At 44.4% G+C, this 27202-nt stretch overlaps 1 protein-coding gene across 3 annotated transcripts in view; it reads left to right on the top strand.

Moving 5' to 3' along the window:
- APBB2 (amyloid beta (A4) precursor protein-binding, family B, member 2) overlaps positions 1–27202 on the top strand; it is a 382672-nt gene that overhangs the window by 250951 nt on the left and 104519 nt on the right. For 2 of the 3 annotated variants that reach the window (XM_010858831.1, XM_010858830.1), the window contains exons 7-9: positions 7653–7858; positions 17617–17702; positions 17797–17857. In XM_010858831.1, coding sequence (XP_010857133.1) covers positions 7653–7858; positions 17617–17702; positions 17797–17857 — 353 coding nt within the window. Of the gene's footprint in view, positions 1–7649; positions 7859–17171; positions 17235–17616; positions 17703–17796; positions 17858–27202 lie in introns of all 3 variants that reach the window. The other variant, XM_010858829.1, reaches the window with a different exon arrangement.

The following is a 27202-nucleotide window of genomic DNA, read 5'->3' as shown; positions in this document are numbered from 1 at the left end:
AGTGACTTACATCTCATGCCCTTTCATCTTTAAATTTGTCTTTGCAGAGTCCCCTTGACTGTTTTGATTTTGGTTAACAGTCTGTGAACAGGGCGGCATAATTTCCCTTTTATTTTCCACCATCATGAGATCAGTTCCTTTTACATACCTTCTTGAGGACCTGAGGCAGAGCAGTCTCTAAAGAAGGGTGCCTGAAATAATACTTAGACTTCATAAGCTATTTTGTTCTCATTTCATTTCACTTCTTTAATGGCCTAGCTCCATGGCATAAAGCAGCCACACGCTGTTTAAAGAGATGCCACAAACTCAATCCAGTGTGTCCTCATGTGATGCTCTGCTTCTGAATGGACATGTGAGTGGCCAACGCTCTCATCTACTTTTCTTGATCTAAATAAAAACTACCTTTTTAGTAAAAAAAAAAAAAAAAAACACATTTGGTAGATGCAGACTCTTGGGAATCTTAGTTTTTCAGTGAAGTACACTGTGGTTGATGCCACTTCAAAATGTGTTTTTTCCAGAGTCTTTTCCCCCAAAGCCACATTTGAATGAAGTAATTAATAGCGACTAGTAACCGAGACTTACTGAGTGGTTATTACGTGCCTGGCTTTGTGCTGAGCACCGTGTCCCACATCAACTGTATGGGGTAGAAGCTGTCATCAGTTCTGTTGTAGTAAGCAGACAGGCCATTAGAATTAAGCCATTTATTTGTCTGAGATGACACGGCTAGCCAGCGTTGGAGCTGACATTCAAGGCTATTGACTGACTCCAGAGCTCTTGTCTGTAATAGTAATACAGCCTTGAAACAAATGTAGTCGAGTAAGCCTAGCAAAGACTTGTCCCTAGTGAGTTTAAATTAAGAAATATTGTGTTGAGCTTATGCCAAAATACTTGTTAAAAATACACAAAGTATGTAGTATTACAAGGCCCAAATTTAAGAACTGTTTAAACTGTGAGTTCTTGGAACATTTACTCAAGAATCTTTAACAGGAAAATCCTCAGTTACAAAGAACTCCCTATTTCAAAAACATTAAAAAATCTTAACTTTTTTAAAGGAAAATATAGGAGAAAGAGTTAGAAAATCAACACTCTCAAAACTGTCAGAGTTTTATTAGAGCTGTCAGAAGACTGCAACCATGGGAAAGCTCAATGGAATAAAATGTGTAATTTTTGTGAGGCTGTGATAGATGCTTCAGAGTCCTAGATAGGCCCTGCAAATAAATATAAGAAAGAGCAGAAGCACTGAGACTGTTTGGAGCAAGCTTTCCTCCCTTCTGTCCAGCAGGCCAGTAGGTCAGAATTCTGAGAATTCGCAGATTTGGGGCATTTGGGGCTCATCCCCTTGTCTCCATAGTCATCATTTTTGCCAGTTCCTTTGACTTAGGACAGTTTCATACCATCTTCTAAGCAGCCTCCGTGTGCTGCCTGGAACCCTCAGCAAACCTATAATAAATGATCCTGACCTGGAGTCCTGGCTCTGTGCTCTTGTCGCCAGAAGTCAATGATGAAGCTGGAGGGGATGAAGAGCCTTCTTGCTCTTTCCTGACAACAAAGTTTTAGGTCCAGAAAAAATAAAGGGGCTAAGTAGTGAGTTAGAGAAGAAGAGAGCGAGAGAGGGGCAGTGGAAGCAGACCACTGGTGAGCAGAGGAACGGTTTTAACGCTAAATTCATATACAGCAGTTTGGACCTAGGAGCCTGGCTCCTTTGGGAATAACATTGCTCAGAAAGAGTAGCCAGCAGCAGCTGCAGCTGAGACTTCAGAAGAGAGAGGTTTTTCTTCTCCAAGAATGGGAGCATTGTGCAGATTGCTCTTCTGATTTTGAAAACACAGACCACACGAGAACTTCACGAGTTTTCCTTCGCATAGAGGGTGAATTCTTAGCTCTTATGGAGTTAAGTCGTATTCTGGACCACTCATCTCTCATTCACGTGACCTTCTGTTGTCATGACATGACAGCCTCTTTCCTGCCACTGGGACTTTGCACTTGAGGTTCCCTCTTCCAGGAATGCTGTTCCCAAGGCCAGTCCCTTCTGTTTGGGGGTGACATTGTTCTTTCTTTAGACTATCCTACCAAATAGCCCATCACCAGACAACTGATCCCATTATCCCTAAATTGCCTCTTTTATTCATTGCTGTATTCTCAGCTTCTAGAATAGTGCTTGGTATGTAGTAGAGTCCCTCTGTACAAGAGAATGCATGAATAGTGGGTGAATGAAAGAATGATGAAGTATAATTCACATTTTCTGTTTTCTGAGGCCAGCAGTCAGATGGGATTTGGTAGATAAAAATGATTACCTTTTGTTTTCCCAGACCAGTCATTCTTAAAAAGTCTGGTTCCCAAAGCCAACAGCGTGAAATCAGTAGCACCTAGGAACTGTTAGAGATGCAGATTCTCAGGCCCCACCTCAGAGAGACCGAGTCGGAAGCTTGGGGTGGGGGTGGAGGGTGGGAGGCTGGCACCCCACGATCTGTGTTCTAGCAGGTTCTCCAGGTGACTGATGCTTGAGAACCCAGGTCTCGGATGCAGGGTCTGGCTAGGTCTATCCGATGACCTCTGTGCCCCCAGCCCTGGAGCAATGCCTGTACAGAGTAAGCAGGAAATGTTTGTGGAAGGAGTTCATCTGTCTCCTCTGTTCGCAAGGCCCTCACCCCCTGCCTTGCACACTGAGGCACTGGGCACACAGCAGCTGTCGAGGAAGGGAGTGAGGGCCATTCAGAGGACCAGAGGGAGACTTCTGTGCTCTGTGCTGTAGACGTTACCAAATTTAGAATCCCGACTCACCCATCCCTCCTTCCTGTGGCCTCCCGAGCAGAAAGGGAAATTTCCAGCTGCTGCTAGATGCTCATTTGTTTCCATTTGACCCTTCGGTTCCTCTAGTGAGCCCAAGGGAGAGGGTGAGGAGAGGCTGGCTTGCCTCATTCACAGACCCAACTGCGGAGGAGAGCCCAGTCGCAGGGGTGGAGCCAGGCCAGCGCACTGGCGCCCCAAGGCGGCTCGAGGGGCGGGTCCTTGCTGCTCACAGACAGGCCCCTTGTTCCTATGCCAAGTATCGCTCTTGGCCCAAGAGATTACCAGCACAAGAGGGCCTTTCTTGGGGCTCTCAGCCTTGCTATTTTTACACTCGGACTTGCAGGCCCTGCTTCTGGGACAGAAATGCACACAGTGAAGTGGGCCACTTGGAAAGGACACCTGCACCTTTCCACACCTACCACTGAACCTCGTCTCCTTGAAGCACCTTCAGTAAGAGGCAGGGATGCAGTGATGACAGGACAGAAGACCATAGAGCTTCTTAGGTGTGAGATCCTGTAGGGAAGGGCGGAGGGCGAAACAGGTGGGATCTCAGCCTCCGCCGTGTGTCTGGAAGTGGAATTTGAAGCTCAGGCTTCTAACTGGAGAGGCTGCAGATGCACAGACCAGCTGAGGTGGCCTGAGTTTACTGGTTGCAGATTTAATGAGGGAGTAAAGGAGGGAGACTCCTATGCAAAGTCTGCAATGGCAGTGTCCTGGCATTGATGTACCCAGGCTCCAGGGTGGGTCTTGGGGGGCTCAGTTACCAGCTCTGTAACCCTGGTCAGGTCTGCAGGCCTCAGACTCGAAGCCATTGTGTTCTTTCTTTTGTCCCATCCCTATTTACTCACGTTCTGAATTCCCCCAAGCTGACTATAACTGATCTTACTCAGGTCTCTGAAAAAATAGCAGCCATTTCTACATTGGGACCTAGTTTACCCCTTGGCCTTAAACCAAACTGCTGTCCTCGCTGGCCTTAGATACGGGGTAACAATAGTGTATCCTTCATAAGGCCACAGGGGACACTCCATGAACTCCTGCAGTAAAGGAGCTGGGTAAGTCAGCCCACAGACTATGTCAGCGTGCCTGTTACTTTTTACTCTTATTAACAGTGCTGTCATTACCAGCCCCTGAGAACCTCATGGCAGCATTAAGAGAACTTGGGTTTAAGCCTTAAAGCCTGGCTTCCTATCTTGGCTGCATCGTCCTTGCCTTCTGGTGGGATTAATGTGAGCTTTAACTGATCCCTGTTTTTTCAAGGAAAATCATACAAACAAGACCAATATTTAAAAGAGATAAAAATGGTGCTGCTATGGTCAAAAGGGGCTTCCCGGTGGCGCTGGTGGTAAAGAACCTGCCTGCCAATGCAGGAGACATAAGAGATGTAGGTTCAGTCCTTGGGTCGGGAAGATCCCCTGGAGGAGATGGCAACCCACTGCAGTATTCTTGCCTGGAGAATCCCATGGACAGAGGAGCCTGGTGGGCTACAGTCCATGGGGTCACAAAGAGTCGGACACGACTAAAATGACTTCGTGTGCACGGTCAAAAGACTCTGGACAGGCCTGGAGTTCCACCTGCCAGCAACACTGTCCCTCCTCCTAATTTAATAACATTTGGAAACCGCTGACCTATTGAATAAGGTCCAGGGTACTTACTTAAATGTGCACATAGTTTTATATAGGAGAACTAAGCAAATTGGAGCTTTGAAGATTAAACAAAATAAAGTGTAATAGCACTGAGGCGCCTCAGAAGGCGCATTTCTTACTATTCCTTTGGAACCTATCAATGAAAAAAGAAACAAAATCTCAACTCCAGCCCAGAACTCTTCCCAGTTTATCATATCTTATTTCTTTTTGTCCACAAGAACATTCATATACACCATCAAAGGAAGTAGACCTTGCCCTTAACTAGAACTAGTTTTCCGGAGTACTCTGTGAAGTTGCTCAGTTTTATGAAATTGCACAGAAATGATTTCTTCAGAATTCCTCTTTTGCCAAGTGCCAAGTTCAATTCCCATCATTCGGGACTTTATTCACTTATTTCTCCCTCCTTCTCTCTTCGTTCTTCTTTCCTATCTTCCTTTCTTCTGTCTACCCCATCTGTCTATCCATCCATCTGCCATCTCTCCACCATTCATCCGGCTCATTGTTATTGAACACCTGCCATGCTAGGTGTTCGGAATAGGATGGTGAACATGACAGGGATGATGTCTGCCTGCCCTCACGGGACTTACATTCCTTACAACCAGTATAGGGTGATGTGGAGCGGATTCTATAAATGGTTCTGAGCTTCTAACTGCTAATTGTATTGTAAATGTTCCCACCTCACTTCCTCCATCATCATCTCATCATCAATTTTTAGCAATGAAATAACCCTCTTTTAGTTTTTATTCACCTGATGCGAAGACCTGACTCATTTGAAAAGACTCTGATGCTGGGAAAGATTGGGGGCAGGAGGAGAAGGGGACGACAGAGGATGAGATGGCTGGATGGCATCACCGACTCAATGGACATGGGTTTGGGTGGACTCTGGGAATTGGTGATAGACAGGGAGGCCTGGCGTGCTGCGGTTCATGAGGTTGCAAAGAGTCGGACACGACTGAGTGACTGAACTGAACTGAATTTTTATTCCAACAAAATGTCAGCAGAAACTCAGCATTTAACCAAATATAAGTGACTAGGTCTGATTGAAGACAGAACAGCCCAATTCCTGCCCTGTAGCCCCAGGCCCCTCTCCATCATCCCAGACAGCCAAACTCGAAGGCTGCTGACCGTGGTCTCTCTCCCTGGTCTGACATGATATCATGTTCTTGTTGTTCATCGTGGTATGCAGCTATTCGACAAGCATGCTAGTGTCCCAGCTGCAGAGACAGCTAGGACATGTGTAAATTCAGGCCCTTGGACCTTAAAAACCACAGAAATGCTTACGAACACCCTCCTTTTGTTCTTTTATTAGTTTCCATCTTGAGCCTGTTGTCTGTGAGCTGCTAGAATTTGACAAGGGGACACCCTTGGTAGGGTTTTCTCCAACTGAATCCCAAGACCTGTGTATTTTTTCCCATCCTAGTTGAAATACTGACAATAAAACAACAGCCCTCCCACCCAGCCCCTAACAAGGAGACAAGACAGAGGAGTGTATGCACATATTTGTTTCAAATGGTTTGTGAAAGATTTGGGTAACTTGAAATTATTTAATCATGCTTAATTTCCTGTAGGGGGAGGGGAAGTTTCCATCATAATTTGAGACAAGCGGCAGTTTTGCCTCTGACAGATTTAAATGAGAAAAGCAAATGCTGGGATGCCAAACACCCTCATGAATGCACATCTGTGCCGTCGTCTTAATCAACTTCTTTGTTTGGCTTCTTTTTTTCATCTTGCGACGGTAGCAGTCTCAGTGACATGATGCGGTGACATTTGCACAGGGCAAGGCCAGCCTACTTTCTTTGAATTGCTGTTCTGGCTCCAGCCTCTTATGAATGACCACGTAGGAAAGGGCCTTTCCTTAGAATAAAGTGATCCCCAAACGTAGAGTGCAAACTGATTATGTTTTCCTACCTATGTATGTTCATCCAGCTGCTTGCAATTTCTCCATCATGCCTCTCACTCTATGGATTTCTTACTCTGCTTCCTCTTCTCTCCTCTCTTCTCTAGTACTTTAGCCCATTTTATAAGAAAGCCCAAAATGAGATATTTAAAAGCAAATAATTATGCAGTAAACTAATAAAATATTGATATGGTCCAGAGATGGCAGAAATTGCCCAGTAGATGTATTTTATTTGTCCCACCCCACCCCCCCACACACACATACATATACACAGTGCCTAAAGAATTATTTTTTGAATTTAAAGGCCTTTGGACTTTGTACATGCTTACTGGTTTGCCTCATAGCTCAGTTGGTAAAGAATCCGCCTGCAATGCAGGAGACCCCGGTTCGATTCCTGGGTTGGGAAGATCCACTGGAGAAGGAATAGGCTACCCCCTCTAGTATTCTTGGGCTTCTCTTGTGGCTCAACTGGTAAAGAATCTGCCTGCAATGTGGGAGACCTGGGTTCTATCCCTGGGTTGGGCAGATCACCTGGAGAAGGGAAAGGCTATCCATTCCAATATTCTGGCCTGGAGAATTCCATGGACTATGTAGTCCATGGGGTTGCAAGGAGTTGGACATGACTGAGCAGCTTTCACTTTCACCCGTTTGCCGCAGTCCCTGCCATTCTCTGTTGTGTTCCACACTACGCTCATTCCTGTATTTACATTACTGGTCTGTTTTTAGAGTTCCTTTTTGAATTCCAAGGCCTTATCAGTCTGTCTTCTTTGGGAAGCTTCTGTGTGCAGTTTGGAATTCCAGAGTGTTACAAAAGACATGCTGCTTTAGATGTTTACCATCCAGTGGCAGGAGTTATTAAAGCAAAGTGCAGTACTCATAAATCCAGCAACTCATCCAGAAAGCAAAGAAAATAAGAATTGTATTCATTGCTGGATGTGTAATCCCAAACAGTAAATCTTACTAATTTACAAAGGGATTCAGTAGATTTTGTGTGTAATCTTGCAAATTTTGTTTGAGTAGTTGATTCTGACTAATGGAGCGTTAGCCTGTTCATAGGGTCCTTGGAACTATAAAATGATGATAATGGGTCCTTTTACATCCATGTTATCAAGCGTCAACCTTCCAGTTCTTTCTTCCTTTCTGTATTCCCCCTCTTAGCATACTTGGTGTTTGTAGGATGGCTTTAGTTCTCATTTGGGCTATGGACACATCTGCCCATGGAATTCTGCTGACTATTGGAACTAAAACCAGAAGACGGTAGTTGTTTCTTCTTTTAATAAAACCCCTCTCTCTCTCTTTTTTTTTCTTCCATTTTCCAGCAGATATATGGAGTGACCACTCCTTTCAGACTGATCCAGATTTGCCACCTGGCTGGAAGAGAATCAGCGACATCGCTGGGACCTATTACTGGCACATACCAACAGGGACGACTCAGTGGGAACGCCCTGTCTCCATCCCAGCAGATCTTCAGGGTTCTAGGAAAGGGTCCCTTAGTTCTGTAACGTCATCTCCCACCCCAGAGAATGAGGTAAAATGGAGTATCTTTTTAATGGCTTAGTAGAGTGGATGTAACTTGTGATTTCTCTTTAGACTCATTGTTTCTGCCCCAACAGGTCATCAAGGTAAGCTTTCCGATTTTTACGCATGTTGCATTTGAAACCTCTGAAATGCTTCCTTTTCGTGAATAGTGTTAATATCATCTTTCAGGGATCTTTTTATTTTTTAATGGCTTTTGGTCTCTTTAAATACCATTTCAGGTACAGAAAGTAAGAGAGGCTGATTAATGAGAAGTGGTTAAGATTCCCTGGGGCTCACTGAGGCAGTACTTCACTCTGTAGGTGCCGCTTCACAGTGCTGGTTCCATAAAATATTTACACACGGAAGAACGTCTCTTGGCCTGACGTGTTATAATTACCGCACATCTTATTAATATCCTTGGGCTCATTTGATTGCAAGGAGAGAATGTCTGCAGGCATAACCCTTGAGAACCCTTAAATGCTTAATTTCTAATAAGAAATAAAAAAAGAGAATCTGTTTATTTAGCAGAAGTGACATTATTTTAGAAATAATTAGCAGCATAAATTTGTTCTATCCCTGAGGAAGAAATCTGATGTTTAAACAAAGAATTGAGGCATTAAAAAAATTCCATCATGATAGTTGTTAATACAGAAACTCCTGCAGTGAACCTTTGTGAATCCTGATAACAAAATATTCAAGAGAATTACAGTGGGAAAAGGTCACAGTTAAGTAATGGCTTTTTTTTTTTTTTTTTTGAGAAAAGAGGTTTGATTCCTGACACACAGGCATTTCTGCCTTTTCTCTGACCACAATCTTTTGTTCTTTAAACAACATATTTTCTTTTACTTTGAGGACATGGAAGGAATTTGAGCTGCATCTCTTACCCAAAAGCCTCTCTACATATTTGCTGCTATTATTGCCCTTCCTGTCTTTAAAAGTAAACAACATCTCCCATTATTTACTTACTTTTCTCTAAGAGGCAGGAAGACCTACATTCCAACCACATTCTTGCTGTTACTGGGCTTCAGCATCTCACTCACTCCACCTGGGCCTTAAATTCTCCATCTTTCAAGTAACGGTTAGGGCGAGCTATAACCCTCTGTTAATAGACTGGGGCTTCAGTTTGTTGGTGCGGGGCCCTGATGATCAGACACCAGCTTCAGTTCCACTGAGCTACTTAGGATTTCATTGCTTATCACTGGGCAATTTGGGTAATTTTTTTATTAGCATAATATTCCTACTCCCAGAGCAAATCCCATTCAGTCTTTTATTCACCTTGTGTGAAGTGTGCTGGGAGGTGGAGAGGAACCAACTCAGCCTACCAGGAAGTGGAGTCCTCCTCCATGCCAGCCCAGGTGTCTCTTGGCATTTCTCCCTGGCCCTCAGCGCGGCTCCCAGGAACTGAGTGGGCCAGGACACCCTTGGGCCCTCAGTGAGACGCAGAGGTCCTCTTTCATCTTCACCTGCCCTGCTTGGCATCTCTGTTAGAGTCTCTCTAGCCCAGGACTTCACTCTCCTACTGCATCCCTTTGCCATCCTCACCTCCAGGGAGAGCCCTGCAAGCTGAGAATGCCAGGGTGGGAAGGGGGCATCTGGCACCAGTGTCCAGCCATCACAGACAGGGAAGCCGAGGCACAGAGAGGCCAGTGACCAGAAGCCACACTGGGTCTAGAACTCAGGGTTCCCAAATCCTCCTCAATTCCAGGCCAGAGTTCTCCTCACTTGGCTTCCCTGGCTCTGAGATTTCAGCCCACCTGCCTTCTCTTTGTCCAGAGGTGGGATGATCAGACTGACTTTGAGATACTGCTTTCTGTTCAGTGAGCCTCTCGTCTTCCGTATATGGAAGAAATGAAGTTTGTCTTGAAGCCCGCATCCTGAGGCTGAGGCGCTGGTGGGGTGAGGCCCAAGGTGGGCATCTCGGGGTTTAAGTGCCTCAGATTTTTTACCTCTTTGATGAACATGGAAGACTTTTGTTTTCATACTTTCTGCATAGAAGAACGCAGCACAGGTGGGCTGCTGACCCTGGGGAAGATGATCAGGCGGCAGAGTCCACATTCGCATCCCTGAGCCTCCTTCTGACATCCACTGTCACCTGCTCTGGCCCCGTCCTTGCCTGCTTCCCTCCCTTCCCCCTCACTGCCCAACCCCCTTCCCAGCTCAAACTGTGTCCCCCCCACCCAGTTCCTCTCCTGGAATTCAGTATTTCCTTCACATCTCCACTGCTCAGCCTCCCAGCGGCTGTTCATGACTTATTGTAGCTTTCAGGATATTTTCATAAATGTCACTTCATTTGTTCCCTTCAAGACTCTTCATGTGGCAGAGAAGACGGCTGTTCTGTTTCCCACTTAAGAGGTAACTGGGGCTCAGTGAACTGAGTAACTGGGTCAGGCTGGGCAGATGCCCAGTTCTCAATTCCAGATCCTGTGATCTGCCCCAGCAGTGGGTGAATTTCCACCTTGAAGTTGGTTCTGTTCTACTCTTCTGTTGCCATCATGTTGGATGAAGTCTTATCCCTCCAAGACACATGTTAACAGATGTGTAGCTTTTTGACATTTCAGAGACAGGCTCATACCCAGCACTTTAATAGACCAGTGGGATGGATGTTCTTCAGATCAACCTTTTGGTTGTTAGCTCCATACACATTTTTCCCTGTGCATAAGGCTATCCACAGAGTCAAAGAACCAAGCAGATATAAAAGGCAGTACATTGAAATCCTAGGGGCAGAGGGATAAGCAGGTAGCAGAGAGGAGAGGTTGGGGAAGGCCCAGCCTTCCATGTTCCAAGGTCCTGCAGGTGCTGACAAGGATATTAAAGCAGAGGCGCTAAGGGAGGTCGAGTATTTACAGCACCAGCTTCACGGCTTATCTCCTAAAACCCTATGCATCTGTACGGTAGTTGTCGTTCCTTTTTTATATTTGACAACCCACATGGAGAGGCGAGGGAGCTTACCCAGAATCACACACCTACTCCCTGGTGGAGTCAAGCCTGAGTGGAGGTGTGCTGGCCCCTGCCCTCACCCCAGGCTTCACTCTGTGTTTATCAGGGGCTTTGGAGAGCCTTGGATGTCTTCATCTCCCTCCAGGGGAGGGTGGTGACATATGCAGAGCCTTCTAGAAAATGACTGCTTTTCATAACAGTCATAACAACAACAGTGTTGTTGTTCAGTTGCTCAGTCGTGTCTGACTCTTTGCGACCCCATGAACTGCAGCATGCTAGGCTTCCTCGTCCTTCACTATCTCCTGGAGTCGGCTCAAATTCACGTCCATTGAGTCGGTGATGCCACCCAACCATCTCATCCTCTGTCATCCGCTTCTGCTCCTGCCTTATGTCTTTCCCAACCTCAGGGTCTTTTCCAATGAGTCGGCTCTTCGCATCAGGTGGCCAAAGTATTAGAGCTTCAGTTTCAGCGTCAGTCCTTCCAGTGAATATTCAGGGTTGATTTCCTTTAGGATTGACTGGTGTGATTGCCTTGCTGTGTGAGGGACTCTCAAGAGCCTTCTCCAACACCACAGTTCAAAAGCGTCAATTCTTTGGTACTCAGCCGCAGGTGTTAATAACAGTTGAGAAAAAAGTGATTATTTCTCTAATGCCATTTCTTTGATCCCTAAATAGAATCTATTTTGACTAATTTGGAAACATGAGAGAAAGCAAAATGTTAAGGGCGAGAAGAAACTTGTAATACGTCGTGTTAGAAACGCATATTTTTATACAGCTTTTTCCTGAGCTGGCTTTAAAAAAAAAGTAAGTGCCAAATCTGTTGACTAAGCTTCACAAAAGTCTAGGACTGAAGGCTTCCTTACAGTTTGAAAATTGTACATTTCACGTTCCAAAGTTCACCAGGGAAGTGTTGAGCGCAACGCATAGTGTTTCCTCTGCAGACGCCAGCAGTATTTTTGCAAGTTTATAAACTGGACGGGAAGCACTTGCCGCTGAAATTTGGCCCAGAGACAGTCTCCCCCTAATCCATCAGTTTGTTCCAAATTACTTAGATGTTGCGTCTTAGAGAGAAGAGGGAGCTCCACAAAATATTTTAACGAGTAACTGTTGGCCCGTGAGCAAGTCTTGCTTAGAATCTTCCCAGATGAAGGAGTTTCCCAGTTCCTTAAAAATAAGGGCAAGGAGGGAAAAAGTGGCTCCAAAGCAAGGGGAGGTCTAGTTGTTTCTCAGGACCTCTTTGTGATCATAGTTTACTCTGTTCTTGCTGCATCGCTCCTGGAGTCTGGGAGGGGCCTGTGCAGCTAAGTCCCTAGGAGAACACTTTCCGAGCATTGCATTAGAACCTGAGGATTTTCATGTACATTGAGAAATAAGACAGCAACATTAAGGGGCCGGTCTGTCATCATTTTCCTGAACCAAGTTCTTGACCTGCTCACGGAGTCTTAATATTTCAGAACTGGCAGGAACCTTCGAAAAGGGACTAGTGAATGCTACAGCAGTATTTCTCAGCCCACTGAACCAAGGATTGTGGCCAGGGTAACCTCTGGGCTTGCAGAACATGCTGATTCCTTGTTCTTACCCTAGGCTACTGAGCTAGACTCTGTAAGGGTGAGGCCTGAGAGTCTGCCTTTATCATATGCTTTTGCCCCACCCCCAAAATGAGGGGTGCTTCCCTGGTGGCTCAGATGGTAAAGAATCTGCCTGTAATGCAGGAGACCTAGGTTCGATCCCTGGGTTGGGAAGATCCCCCGGAGAAGGGAATGGTTCCATTATTCTTGTCTGGAGAATTCCATGGACAGAGGAACCTGGCAAGCTATAGTCCGTGGGGTTTCAAAGAGTTAAACACAACTGAACAACTTGCACTTTTCCAAAAAAGGAAAAAAAAAAAAAAATCATATGCTTTCCAGGAAATTATATGCCGAGGGATTACAAAAGCCAGTCTTCTAGCGAATCTAGTCTGTTTTTATTTATGTGTCACTTCTGCTTAAATACTTTGGCCTCATCTTAGCATCTCCTGGGAATCATTGCTCTCATTTGCCTGCTTTCTGAGCCCTTTGATCTTCATTGCATTGTGTCTCTTTGTAGTATTCTTACTTGAGGCACGTCAGCCTCCCTTTTTGGGGGATTGGGACCTGCCCCCCTCGTCATGCATCCTCAGCACTTGGCACAGTGCCTGGTATGTGGCAACGTTCATTAAATATTTGCTGAATGAAGGAATAAACTGGCTTCATACCGGGAGGGAGCTCTTCGCTGACTTACTGTAGCCACAGAGCCGGCACTAGAGCCTCAGCTCTCCTGGTTTTTCCCTAGTTTATAGTTTCTAAATTGTGCTGCTGCTCACACAGACTAATTTAATTCCACAAGCATTTGTCAATCTGTTTTCTAGTTAGATTTTTTAAAAAACTGCTTTGTATTATGTTTGCATGACAAACCATAACTGTTCTTTTGATAGTGTTGCATCCAACAAAACATAGAAAGCAGTTTTAAAAGAAGGAAAAAATAAACCCATGTACATGGACACAGTGCTCATTAACGCTGTCTGGCCTATTCAGAATTCCAGAAGTCCAGGTGCTCTGCCATTTATGGTCAAGGCCATGGCTCAAATCTTGACAGAAGAGGATTATAAAGCATAATTGATAAAGCTCTGTAGTCCCTGGGCTCTCAAACATTTTATTCTTACAAATGCCTTTATTTATTTTCTCCGTGGCAAGAGTAGAGGACAGTGCTGTTTCCTGGGCAGCTTCGGGCAGCCAGCCCCTGAGCCAAGGGCTCACATTCTTGACCTCATGGCATCCACACGCCGGTGGGAAGTGTCTCTAGCCCTGTCTGATATGCAGGGCACTGAGTTCACAGAGCAGTGAGGGCAGAGGCAGGGTTTGAACTCGAGCTTCCCAGACGGCTGTGTTGACTTCATAGCTTCCGAAGAGCATGCAGCAGCGATGTGATCGTGGCTTCGTCAAGACCACTGTGGGATGTTCATGTGCTTCCCTGTCTGTCCAGCTGTCAGCGGGCTCAGCCCTTCACTCTTGCTCTCCAGTTTGCACGTTGATACCACTTCATAGAGACATTCATAGCACCTCCAGGGACTTTCTCATCCCCTTGGACCCCATCCTCAGGAGAACTCTGTTGACGTTGTCAAAGGACCAACTTTTAGTTTTCTTCCAGCAGAAGGACAGTGCATCATCTTTGTTTGATTTGAGGAACTGTTTTCTAAGATCCCAGGAGAGAAATCTAGAAGAAGAAAACTCTCAGTAGTCGAAGTTATACAGTCAGATTCCCTTAAGAGGTCATGAAGGGCACCATGCTGAAAGGTCTTGAAGGGTCACAGCAGGTGCCATGCCCCAGGTGCTGGGTGAGTCCCCCAGAGCTAGGATTTGGGGGCTCTCTCAGACCTGAGCATGATCACCATAATCAGGATAAGGGCTGCTGCAGCCTGGCCAGGGTCACGGCAAGCACCAGGAGAGTATGTGCCCACCGTAATACTGACACCAGCATCTCTCAGCTGTGCAAGGCTTTTTAGCTGCATTGCCTGAGAGATGATCCATTAGAGGCTGTTTCTCACCGACGATGGTCTCTGTTCTCCCTTTATCTCTATCCTGTGTCTGTCTTCCTAGGTTACTCCACCTGCCTTTTCCTCTTCTTTGTCTTTCTCTTTTCTTTTATCCCTCACTCCTATCACCCAAACTACAGACTTTCTGTAGAACCCAAGCATCTCTGTTGGTTTCTTTTTTCTTTACACTACTAGCTAAAATGTTGTATTCTCTCTTAATTAAAAAAATAGATGAATAGACGATATCGTTCTTAAAATTTAAGACAAGTTGTTTTTGTCCTTCATTGCCCTTGATTTTAAAAAAGAAAAATTACAATCACTTATGTGAAGGAGAACATTTCTCATCTTCATTGTCAGTGAAAATTTTAAATTTAGGAGGGAAAAAAAGACTCTGTCTTGTTCGTGGTAAATAACACTAGTTTCCATTTTTCTTTGCTTGAGTTCTGTGCTAAAGGGTTTATTTAGGAATACTTATATGTTATTTTAAGATTTTGCAAAATCACTGTATATCACCTTTGTTTATTTAAATCTATGAAATGTGATTGTTGGAAGTTTGCCCAGTGACTCATGTCTCTGTAGCATGAGAGCTGAATTCATACAGTCTTAGAAGCATAAACAACTTTTACTTTACAGGGACTCCTGCATCCAAAGAGTAAATATATATATATAAAAATTTAAACACACACGTACTGAGAAATGTTTGATTAAATGCCAGAGCCTTTTCTGAATACTTGTTTTTAAAAATGCTCTTCTTTCACTCTCTATAATCCCAACACAGTGTTTTTTGAATATGATTTCTGATTTCAGATTACTTTTGTCAGACACACGCCTTTTTAAAAAATTTCTTCACAAGAATGCAGTTAGGGAGGACACAAAACCCCACATCCATTTTAGGGGGTTCACAGTACTCTTGCCTAGAAAATCCCATGGACGGAGGAGCATGGTGGGCTGCAGTCCATGAAGTCGCTAAGAGTCTGACACGACTGAGCGACTTCACTTTCACTTTTCACTTTCATGCATTGGAGAAGGAAATGGCAACCCACTCCAGTGTTCTTGCCTGGAGAATCCCAGGGACGGAGGACTGCCATCCCTGGTGGGCTGCCATCTGTGGGGTCGCACAGAGTCGGACACGACTGAAGTGACTTAGCAGCAGCAGCAGGTCCCCCCAGCTGACAGGTTGAAGATTTTCCTGTAATATTTTCTCCTTAGTGAAAACCGAATACTTTTTGGAGGATGGAGGGAGGAAAGAGGTGAGGGGCTGGACAACTTTCCTGTTCTGTGCTCGGTAAAAGAGATCATTTTAAAAAATAAATAGACCCAGTGGTCTAAGTTTGAAAAACTGCAGGTCAGCTGCCTAATCCAGAAAGGAAAGCAGCAGTGACGCCAGCTGTGCAGTGATGATAGATCCAAATTTGCAATGATTTTGCCCTCAGAGAGGCCTTCAGAGCCAGATAAATGCATTTGTCAACACCTGGGACGTTTGAACTCAGCCACTTCTGTTCTGAGTGGCTTTGAAACTTGTATTCATTGTGTGCCGAAGCTATGGGTCAATATTACCATCTCACTTTCAAAGAACTTTAGTTGAAAAGTAACTTAGTGGAAGAGTTCCTCCTGTTGACTTTCAAGAAAAGAGATCTGCCTGACAAATCAATGGAACAAGTTCGTGAGAGTGTACCTGGGTGTCTTATTAGTATCATTTAATTCCCCAAACGTCACATAAAAAATATTTGAATATTCAGTTAATGGAGTAGAAAGAAAAAAGATGGTCCCATGTTATCCGAGGTGAATAAAAGAAGGAGTTGTTTAGATTCTAGGTCTATTACAAGAGGTTTGCCAGCAAGGAAAGGCTTCACACTTTGTCCTGTAACTATGCTTGCTGCTGCTGCTAAGTCGTTTCAGTTGTGTATGACTCTGTGCGACCCCATAGACGGTAGCCCACCAGGCTCCCCTGTCCCTGGGATTCTCCAGGCAAGAACACTGGAGTGGGTTGCCATTACCTTCTCCAATGCATTAAAGTGCAAAGTGAAAGGGAAGTCGCTCAGTCATGTCAGACTCTTTGCGACCCCATGGACTGCAGCCCACCAGCCTCCTCCGTCCATGGGATTTTCCAGGCAAGAGTACTGGAGTGGGGTGCCATTGCCTTCTCCAATAACTATGCTTCAGAAAGCATTTTGTGACTGAATATTAATTTGCGAAGAGGCTTAGGTGCCAAGGAAGTAGACCTTTGTATGAGTGAGGGGAATTTGCATTAGATTGTCTAGACTCTTTTTTATTAGATTAAATCTCAGCGAGATGAGGTCAGGCAGGGTGCCTTACCCTCCTTTACTATTGTTTTTTTCTGAAGTGGAGATAATTTGGCCCCTAGTTTTGTTATGCCCCTAGCGATGGACACTCCCCAGTTTTCAACCAGCTCATTGACCAGCATACCTCAAGAAAACAGTTCTTTTGGTTAATAGGAGAGAAAAACTTCTTATGGAATTAGGTGTGCTAGGCCTTTAATACTTGGATGCATATTGTGTGCTTTTAAGATCACATGTAGATAGTAACTTCCCTGTCTGGTAATAACGTTCAGCCATTTGTCTTGGTAAGTAATTAAAGCACCCTCCTGCCCTCCTACCTTGGGCCTCTAGTGACGATGTGGATCTAGGGAGAGCAAGCTACGTGTTGCTGTTAGAGTGAATTTGTTCCCTAACCCATCCCCGTGAATATCAATGCTAACAACAGTGTCTTGTGTGTGTGTTTTCTTTTCTTTCCTTTTCTTCCCTTTTATTATTTTCTTTTCTTTTTTTTTTTTAAATCAATGTGCTTTTTCCTATGTGAATAATTGTATGTCTAGAAACAGCCATGGAGTGATTTTGCTGTTCTGAATGGGGGAAAGATTAATAGTGACATTTGGAAGGCAAGTATATTGTCAGATTTTAGCTCATTCAATATTTTGTCCTTTTTGCATGGCTGTGGCTGCATCTTCTTTGTGAACATCATGCATTCTGCAGGGACGGACTGAGGGGCTTCTGGCTCAGGCGGTGGGGCTCACACATGTCGCTTTTTTTGATGTCTCCCATTGTGAATGACTTCAGGCTGGTCGCCCCAGGCTCCTGTTGTCTCGTAAGAACCGGCATTTGCACCGAGCCAGCATCAGCAGCCCACGCATGCCTTTTTTTCTGCCTGAGCTCACGTACACTCTCTGCCTCGCGCTGGGAGGATTTCTCTCCCCTCTAATATCTGAGGCCTTGTCCTAGGTCTCTGCCTTTGTGCATTAACAGGGATCTCATTTCCTCTAGGATTTGCACGCGGCCACAGTCAACCCGGACCCCAGTTTAAAAGAGTTTGAAGGAGCCACCCTGCGCTATGCATCCTTGAAACTCAGGTAGGGCATTGGACGTACCTGCCAGAAGGTGTAGCTTTGTGCAGCTGGAGATTGCAATAGAATCCTAAGTCCCATTTTCTGTTTTTCTTTCTAGAAATGCTCCACATGCCGATGATGATGATTCTTGTAGTATCAACAGTGACCCAGAAGCTAAGGTTTGTAAGAAATGTGCTTTTAGTGACCAGGTTATAGTCTTGCATCAGAATAATGACTTTGGATAATGGCCCAGTTTTTACAAACTATCAACCCAGACCCACTTAATAAGCAATTATCCCTGAGTCCTCTCTCATTGCTAATCTCCCTAACACTTAAAGTAAATCCTTTCAGCCAAGTTGGGTTTGGGAGGGTTTCTGTAATCATCACAACTCTGCTTGTATCTCACTCCATCAGTTCTTTGTGCAACACGATAAAATTATTGTTTGAACAGGTGGGCTTCAGAAGCCTTTGAAGAAAAGCCGGGCTCTACCCTGTAATGCAGTGGAAGGGGAATTGAACAGGTGCTGTGGACCTCTCACGCCCATCTCCTCCAGGGCAGCTCATACATGTGCACAGTGAAAGCTCCTTGCCATCCCTGTCGTAAAAACTGGACTGTTTTATGGTGGAAAGTGAGAGTGAACTTTTGCTCTGGACTTCTGGTGCTGGGTATGAGCTGTTACAGTTGTACATTGATCCCTGAGAATCAGGGCCCTGTATTTCTCTGTGCAGTTGCTCACTTGATGTTCTTAAAGCTTTTATCTTTGCCTTTGTGTTCTCTAAGCAAAGTCCAGTGAGGCGGTGGAGAGTGCACTGGGGGGCTTGGAGCCCTGGCTTATGCACAGTCCTGCCACCCCCCTACCTCTGCTTCTCGGTTCCCTGTTCCCCTTTTCTTGGTACCTCAGGCTCTGCCAACCTCCCTATCCCTGCCCCTACCCACTGCTTGCTGTTGCCTTCAAGCCCGGTATGGGGCTGGGTGTGAGCCTGGGGAGGGTTGTGTTAGGCACACAGTCTCCATGGTGTCTTAGGAAGGAGCAAAGTAGTGACCTGCCCAACCCGGGAAGACAGCATAGCGGTGTGTTCAGTGGGTGACACAGTGGGGGCCCGCCCACTCCCAGTCCAGGTACCTCGCATCCCCTGACACAGGTGCTGTAATAGACTGGAGGGTCGTCTGTTTACTCTGAGCTAGGGTGGTGGGTCCATGGGAAGGGGGATTCCTGGCTCAGTTTCCCCACTCTTGGCCAGGGCGTGGTACATCATCCCAGCAGCTGATGGTCTGTGGGGATGAGCGGCCTGTGGTGGTCTGCACTCACCCTGTAAGTATCCCCATCCTCAAGAGAGCACAACACTGAATACATGTGAAAAAACAGCATTAGGAATCTAGAGAAAGAATGCAGAAGAAAGGAAAAAGCTTCATGTCAATACTTTTTTACAGCTTGTTTCCCACTGCTTTTTAAACACATTTTCGTTTGCATCTTATGTAGCAGGACCTAGATATTCTTCTGAATCCCAAAGCAGATCTATGTCGATGCATAAAACAACAAATAGGTTCCTGTAGCAGCAGTTAAGGGGGGAACACCAACCAGGTTCAAAACCGTGGCTCCTAGGCTGGAAGCTGCCACATTGCCATTGGTTCTGTAAGAATCCCAGGGGTCGCAGTTGAAATCTCCATTGCCCTTAATTTGGTGAGCTTTGTTCTAAGCACATACTAGTTGGACGATGGCTGCTCCAGAGCCAGCGGTGTTCTGAACAAGTTCTTGGTCTGCTGCTGACGCCCTGACCTTTAAAGATAAATTGTATGGTGAGAAAGGGAAGGAACGCAGTAAAAACAGGAAGGCGGGCTGTGAATAATTTGCTTTTCTACTAGATGTTTTACAAGGGCTGTCAGCAAAGGCTGGAGGAAGAAAGGTGAGCAGCAGCATCATTTTGCTTTACCCGGAAGGGCTGGGCCAGCGATGTCTGTAAAGCTGAGTGTGAAACTGACGAGAGTAGACCGGGAGGGTGATGCACAGAAAGCAGATCCAATTAGTAACAGGAATGGGTGGCCTGGTTGAGCTGTTACCTAAGATGACACTTTATCTTTTCCCTCCCAGTTTATTGCTCACTGAATTCTCGATCTTCCCCCGTTCTATGGCCAGCATGTCTATTCTAGCACCTATTAGAAATCTGTGTGAATAAGGAGGCTCGGCTTTCTCATAAGTAACTGAAGTTGTACTTAGTTCAAAACAAAAAGTGTGTGTATTGTATTATTTATTTTATACCCTTCTTTGTTCCATAAAAGATCTGAGGAGACTTATAAGAACACTTAGAAGCCACAGAAAACATAATGGAATAATCAGTGCATCTGTCTGTACTGGGACAGTAGATGGCGTTAGGACAGATCAGACTGGGGAGAAGGAAAAAGCGTGGTTTTCAGCATATAGCACTTGGCACAGTTATGAACATTGACCTTTGGGTTCATCTTTGTGCTTCCTGGTGATTATTTACATTGAGGATTCTTACAGTAAATGGTATGAATTCCTGTAGGGGCATCTCAGAATCTTGTAAGAACTTCTGCAAACAATGCATGCTTCTAACTCCCCCACCCCTCCCCTAGGTCTAGGGGACCTAGATTCTGAAGGTCCCCCTGCTATAGAAAGTCCCTGGCACTCTTGGGGACCCCAAGCCTGTTGGGAGGAGAGAAGGGTTTCAGACCCCTGCCCTCCGTGCCTGCACTGTGCATGAGGTAGAAGCATCTCAGGTCTTGATGGAATAGAATGGTTTTTCCAGGGCTCTATTATAAAATAATTGCAATAATGAATATTTATTGAGTACTAACTTTTTGCCAGACATAATCCTAAAGACTTCATTGCTGTTAACTCTCATCCTCACAAAAATTCAAGGGATTCAGTATCATTATTGCAGATAAGAAAACTGAAGCATAGGAAGTTAAGCAGCTAGTTAAATAGCAGAGTCAGGATTTGGCTCCAGAGCCCATGCTCACTAGATTGTCCCCCAAAAAGTCTCAATTGAAGCTTCTCTTAGGGGCCACCATCAATTAATGTAATATACTCCAAATATATATATGTATATTTGGAGTATGTATATAGATATACACACACACACACACCTACGTACACAGAGAGAGGGAGAGAGAAATTTGAATTTTGCTCATTGGAAGCAAAGGGCAAACCCATTTCAAGTAAACTGGTGGAGAATTATGACAGTGTGGACCAGCTTTCTGGTCTGACTTGAGTCAGAGGTGAAGCCTAGAAGTGAAATGGATGGGCCACAGGTTTTTTCAGACCATCCCTCAGTGGTGTCATTTCAACCAGGCTTTTGATAAAAGTTGGGCCAAAACAGGAGGAAGGACGGGGTCGGGCGGTGGGCAGCGGTGGCTGGAGTGGGGCTCATCGAGTGGCTGGCAGTTGGCAGAGCCACACACTTTGGATGCCCCACGCACCTGGAGCCCCTTTGGGGAAATTGAGGAGTCTTGCTGTGCTTCTCTGGATGCAGGGTCTCGCCACCCTGCGATGGAAGTGGGCCGGGGGAGACCCTGCACGGAAGGCTCAGATAATCCTTCAGTGCTGTTTCCAGCAACACTAAATGAAATTATTTTTTACAAGTTGGGAATAAGTCCGTTGGTTTAGAACTGACATTGATGAGGCCACTTTGGAGGGGTTCCCCATCGCCACCACCCCCTGGCCTGTCCCATCTGCCTCTTGGTTTCTCCTCGCCTGTTTATGCTGCTGGGGCACCTAAGGAGGCGAAGTGGCAAGATTTAGGTTCCCAGATGTTCAAGCTTTCCATAGATCTAAAGATATCTAAAGGGTATCTTTAGTTAACGCTTTCCATTCTTTTTCATTTGCCAGCAACCCAGGAACTGAGTGCCCCATAAACAAGCAGAAGGTGTCCTTTCTTTAGGGGAAAAAAATTAATTTCATGTACGATGGAATTCTAAATACAGTCTCTGGAGAATAAATAGATTGTTAGAGAAAGTGTCTTCCTTACTCCCTCAGTGAAACCTAGTTGCTGGAAAAACAAAAGTTGTTTTAGGCCATCAGGATGTAAATACTTCAAAATTCCCTCCAGCCACTCTGAGTCTAAACATCCTGATAATCAGTTGCTCAGTGAAAATCTAAGTACCAGTGTAAATGATCTCTTTTCCCTATATCACCTCCCTCTTCCCGCAAGAGCAAAGTATTTTTATAACTCTGACAGTGTTTTATGAGCCGACCTACTTTTTTATGCAGTGAATGTGTTTTTTAGTTGATTGCCGTGTATGCATAAGTTTGTATATAATTCTGAGCTCTTTAACTTTTTCTTTTAAGATAATTATATATTTATACAAAAGTCACCAAGACTGAGTTCCCATATTACCTTCCACCTATCTTCCCATAATAACATCTTCATAATCATGGACAATTATCCAAAGTAAGAAAATAATATTGAGACCATATACTAACTAAAATAGGCTTTGTTCATTCCCATTTTCCAGTGTTTCCCACCGAGACCCTTTTTTTGTTCTAGGACCTAATCCAGGATACTACATTGCGTGTATTGAGCTCTTAAAAAATTATTTTAGCTGTTCCTTTCCACAGTTCTCAGATTTATTATTCTTAATTCTATTAATAATATTCCATTTAATTAATTGCACCATAATCTGTCTAGACACCCAGTAGTCGTACAATTTCCAGTACTACAGAGCAGAGCTACAACTTCATAAAAATAGGTGGCTTTTTTTCCCTGTAAATCATTGCTTTGGTACGGATTGCTGAAACCAGTATTACCAGGTCAAAGGCTATCGGCTTATGGCTTCTGTCACTTATTGCAAAATTGTTTTTCAGAGAGGCTGCAGCAGCACGTAATTCCATCTGTAATACCCCAGAAGACACCTTTGTCCGCTGCCCACTGTTCTCTAGGCTTTGTCATTTTTATTTATTCACATTATTAGTTGTATCGCATGTGAGCTACTACCTCCTACTTTAAACTTCCCCCTCTTAAGTTATCAACTAGGACATTTGTTTTGACATTTACAAAACCCTGCGTTTATTGTGGAACTCCATGTTGCTGTCCTTTCTTGGGTGTTTTTTCCTCTTGCTTTTCTATCCATTTTTAAAATGAAAACTTTAGTTTGGGATAACTTGAGATATACAGAAAAGTGGCAAAGATAGTGCAGAGAGTTTCTATATTCCCATCACCCAGCTTCCCTTTCTTTTACTTAACCGTAGTGCCCTTGTCAAAACGGAATAACAAGACTCTTAACTAAAATCTATTCTGATTTTACCAGTCATTCTTCTAGGTCTTTCTTTGGTTTCAGGACAGCACAGCGTGTTTAATCTCTCTGCATTTTTAAATTCAAAACTTGGTTTGTAATCTCATTATTTTTTCTTTGTCTATTTTGTGTCACTTTTCCATGTGAAAATGCTTTTCTTAAACTTTTCATTTTATATTGGAGTATCATTAATTAACAGTGCTGTGTGAGTTTCAGGTATACAGCAAAGTGACTCAATAGTTATACATGTATCTATTCTTTTTCAGATTCTTTATGTGAAAATGTTTTTTAAATGTTTGTATATCCAAACATTTTGTAGATAACTGCCTTTTGTGCTTCATTTGTCAAGAAGGCAGTTTCTTGTCATGTTTGGGTGGCCGGCTCGCTTGCACTTATAAATTTCCATAATTCCGCAGTCTACCCCTGTGCTCATCCTCCTTTCATACCTTAAAATCCTAATTTAGCCCTTTGAAACTTTCCTTTTCTCATGGCATATGGCTTATTGCTGGCCAAATGCTTGACTAGAATGAGTGACACTAAGATAAATCCAGTTATAATTAAACTGTTGAAAACTGAATGCTTTGAAAAATACGTACTAATTCCTTAGAATTTCTTCCCTTTGTGTCCCTATGCTGGACTTCTGTAAAGGAAGTGTTCTGCCATCTTGTGGACAGTATTGAAAATTACATCTGTAGAGAAACTGGCATTTCATTTGGACTGAATTGCTTGTAGCTTGTTGTCGGGTCGCTCAGTCGTGTCCGGCTCTTTGCGACCCCATGGACTGCAGCATGCCAAGCTTCCCTGTCCTTCACCATCTCCTGGAGCTTGCTCGAATTCATGTCCATTGAGTCAGTGATGCTTGTAGCTAGAAATGACATTAAAGATGATCTGATGGGCCTCCTTTACAGGTGAAAAGGTAAGCTCCAGAAATTTTTAGTACATAACTTTACTAGGGTCACACAATCAGTGGTGGAGATGGTATTCGAAGGCGGTCTCCTGGGCCTCTGATCACCCCATCCTGCTGTCTTCTCTGAGTGTATAACAGATCATTTTCAGGATATTTGTGAGGAGAAGTAATTAGATCTGCATTTAAAACACTGCTCTTTGGCATCCACGACAAAGGAACCGGGTAAGGAAGATGGTATTGTCCCAAGCATTAAATTATCTGGGTTTCAGCTTCCTTGGCTGTAAAACGAATGTGTTATTAAGTCACTTCTGGTTCTGAGGAATGAAGTCTGGTTCTGAGATCTGAGCAGTCCTGATCTCTGGCATCTGGAGATGAAATAGTTCCGTCTGCTCTGTCTCCAGGTCCAGAGAGAGGGCTGGGTTGGAGGGTTGGAGGCAGGGCTGGCTCCCTTTTCTGACCTCACTCTCCTCCTGCGCCCTGCACTAACATGCAATGTTCCTGCAAATGCAAGGCACCATGGTTATTTCCTGTGTATTACAGGTGAGAAATTCATGCTTCAAACAGGTTAAATAATTCTTTTATCACAGCCAGAAACCTGTGGAACTGGGACTCAAGGTTTGTTGCATTTGACTCCACAAAGTCTGAGTTGGTGTCTGCCCACTCCCAGTGACCATTTCCGTCAGCTTTACGGTCACTGGCTGTGTGACATTTGGAACGGAGGTAGCAGGAATATTGGAGGTGAGGCAGGGTAGAGGGACCGTAGGGTCACTGCTTCAGGACAGACCCCCTCCCTTCCTTTCCACCGTCCCCCACATTCACATGGTCCAGTCCTTTTCAGTGCTTTCAAACTTTTCTGCCCACGTTGGCAAATTCGAATTCAGTTGTCCTGTGGCCAGACTGCAAGGTACTGCAATTCTGCTAAGCTCTAGCGTGCTGCTGATGCTGCTGGTCTGTACACAACATGCTGTCAAGTAGCAACAGTAAAAAGTTTGAAATCTCATCAACAAGGCTTTATGTTCATGCATCCTCTGCAGTCTTTGTATCCAGGACCTCCCAGTTCAGTCATGGCCACTTGCAGCCAGTTCTCAGTGTACCAGGGGTGTTTTTCCCAGGCATTGCTTTTTGTGAAAGCTTTGCTTGTCTCCTTCCTCTTTTGTTATACCCTGGCCCAGATGGAGACAAAGAGGGAAGAGATGATAACAGATCAGTAGGTCTGGTAGAGATACTTTCAGAAATGAACGGTGAATGAACTTGAGATGCCAGTATTTGTATGTGAGCTTTATTTATCTGTGTCCTCCCTTGGTTCCTATTAGAATAGATTTTCCCGAAGTAATTATATTAGTGGCTACTGACTAGATTAGCACTAATAGATAAACAGGAAGGGTAGGGAGTATCTTTTCTCATTCAGGTTTATTTTTGGTCTTTGTAGCAAATTCGTTATCATTACTTAGCATTTATATGGTATTTTTTATGTCTGCGTATAGTTCTTAGAATTGATTTTTGTTCACATAGCACTGGTTTTTTTCTTTCAGAAATCCTCATCTGTCTGAGAAGCTTGGGTTTGATTTCTGTTGTTGACTCATTAATTGAGTCAAAAACATTTATTGAATCCTGAATATTAAAAGAGAAGTAGTGTGTTATAATGGCCAAGAGCATGGACTTGGGACCCCAGCTATTTGGGTTCAAAGCCAAACTCTGCTGCTTACTTAGCTGGGTAACGTTGGGCAAGGTACTTAGCCTCTCTGTGCCTCAGTTTCCTTATCTGGAGGGTGGGAGTGATAATAGTGCCTACCCCACAAAGCTATGGCGAACATTAAGTGAACTGATACCAACATAAGATAATATGTCAAGTGGTTAGAACTATCTCAGTCATACTTTCTGCATTAGCCATTGTGACTGAGCTCTTACAAGGAGGAGTGGCTATGACCCCTGCCTTCAAGGGGCAGACAGCAAACAGGCAAAGTCAGTGCTGAGCTCTAGTGCCATGGATGGATGCTCTGCCAGGGACATCTACCCTGGCTGGTAGTAAGGATGGCTTATGTGGCTTTCCAGAAGGAAATGAGGCCTAAACCAATGAGTGTACTTGGATTGCAATGGGATTTGCTGATTCTCTCCCCAGATTTATTGATTTATTTATGGCCACACTGGGTCTTTGTTGCTGCATGAGGGCTCTCTTTAGTTGCAGCAAGCAGGGGCTACTCTAGTTGTCCATGGGCTTCTCCTTGCAATGGCTTTTCCTTCTGTTGACGCGGAACATGGGCCTCAGCAGTTGCAGCATGCGAGCTCAGTAGACCAGGGATCGAACCCATGACCCCTGCATTGGCAGGTGGATTTTCTTAACCACTGGACCACTAGGAAAATCCTCCAAAATTTAAATGTAAATGCAGAAGATTAAAAAATAATTTCATGTGTAATTTTGTGTTGATTTTCAGCAAATGCTTCTAGGAACAGGTCTTAAAATGAGACCATCTATATTTGTCCAGTACTGCAGATAACAATTGTTTCTGCTATATTTTCCTATGTACATGTGTAATCAGATCAGATCCGTCGCTCAGTCGTGTCTGACTCTTTGCGACCCCATGCAGCACGCCATGCCTCCCTGTCCATCACCAACTCCCAGAGTTCACTCAGACTCACGTCCATCGAGTCAGTGATGCCATCCAGCCATCTCATCCTCTGTCGTTCCCTTCTCCTCTTGCCCCCAGTCCCTCCCAACATCATCAGAGTCTTTTCCAATGAGTCAACTCTTCTCATGAGGTGGCCAAAGTACTGGAGTTTCAGCTTTAGCATCATTCCTTCCAAAGAAATCCCAGGGCTGATCTCCTTCAGAATGGACTGGTTGGATCTCCTTGCAGTCCAAGGGACTCTCAAGAGTCTTCTCCAACACCACAGTTCAAAAGCATCAATTCTTCAGTGCTCAGCTTTCTTCACAGTCCAACTCTCACATCCATACATGACCACAGGAAAAACCATAGCCTTGACTAGATGAACCTTTGTTGGCAATGTCTCTGTTTTTTGAATATGCTATCTAGGTTGGTCATAACTTTCCTTCCAAGGAGTAAGCGTCTTTTAATTTCATGGCTGCAGTCACCATCTGCAGTGATTTTGAAGCCCACAAAAATAAAGTCTGACACTGTTTCCACTGTTTCCCCATCTATTTCCCATGAAGTGATGGGACCAGATGCCATGATCTTCGTTCTCTGAATGTTGAGCTTTAAGCCAACTTTTTCACTCTCCACTTTCACTCTCATCAAGAGGCTTTTGAGTTCCTCTTCACTTTCTGCCATAAGGGTGGTGTCATCTGCATATCTGAGGTTATTGATATTTCTCCCGGCAATCTTGATTCCAGCTTGTGTTTCCTCCAGT

Source organism: Bison bison, unplaced genomic scaffold, assembly GCF_000754665.1.
Source record: "Bison bison bison isolate TAMUID 2011002044 unplaced genomic scaffold, Bison_UMD1.0 scf7180017864451, whole genome shotgun sequence".
Classification (NCBI taxonomy): domain Eukaryota; kingdom Metazoa; phylum Chordata; class Mammalia; order Artiodactyla; family Bovidae; genus Bison; species Bison bison.
This window is presented reverse-complemented; position numbering and strand designations above follow the sequence as displayed.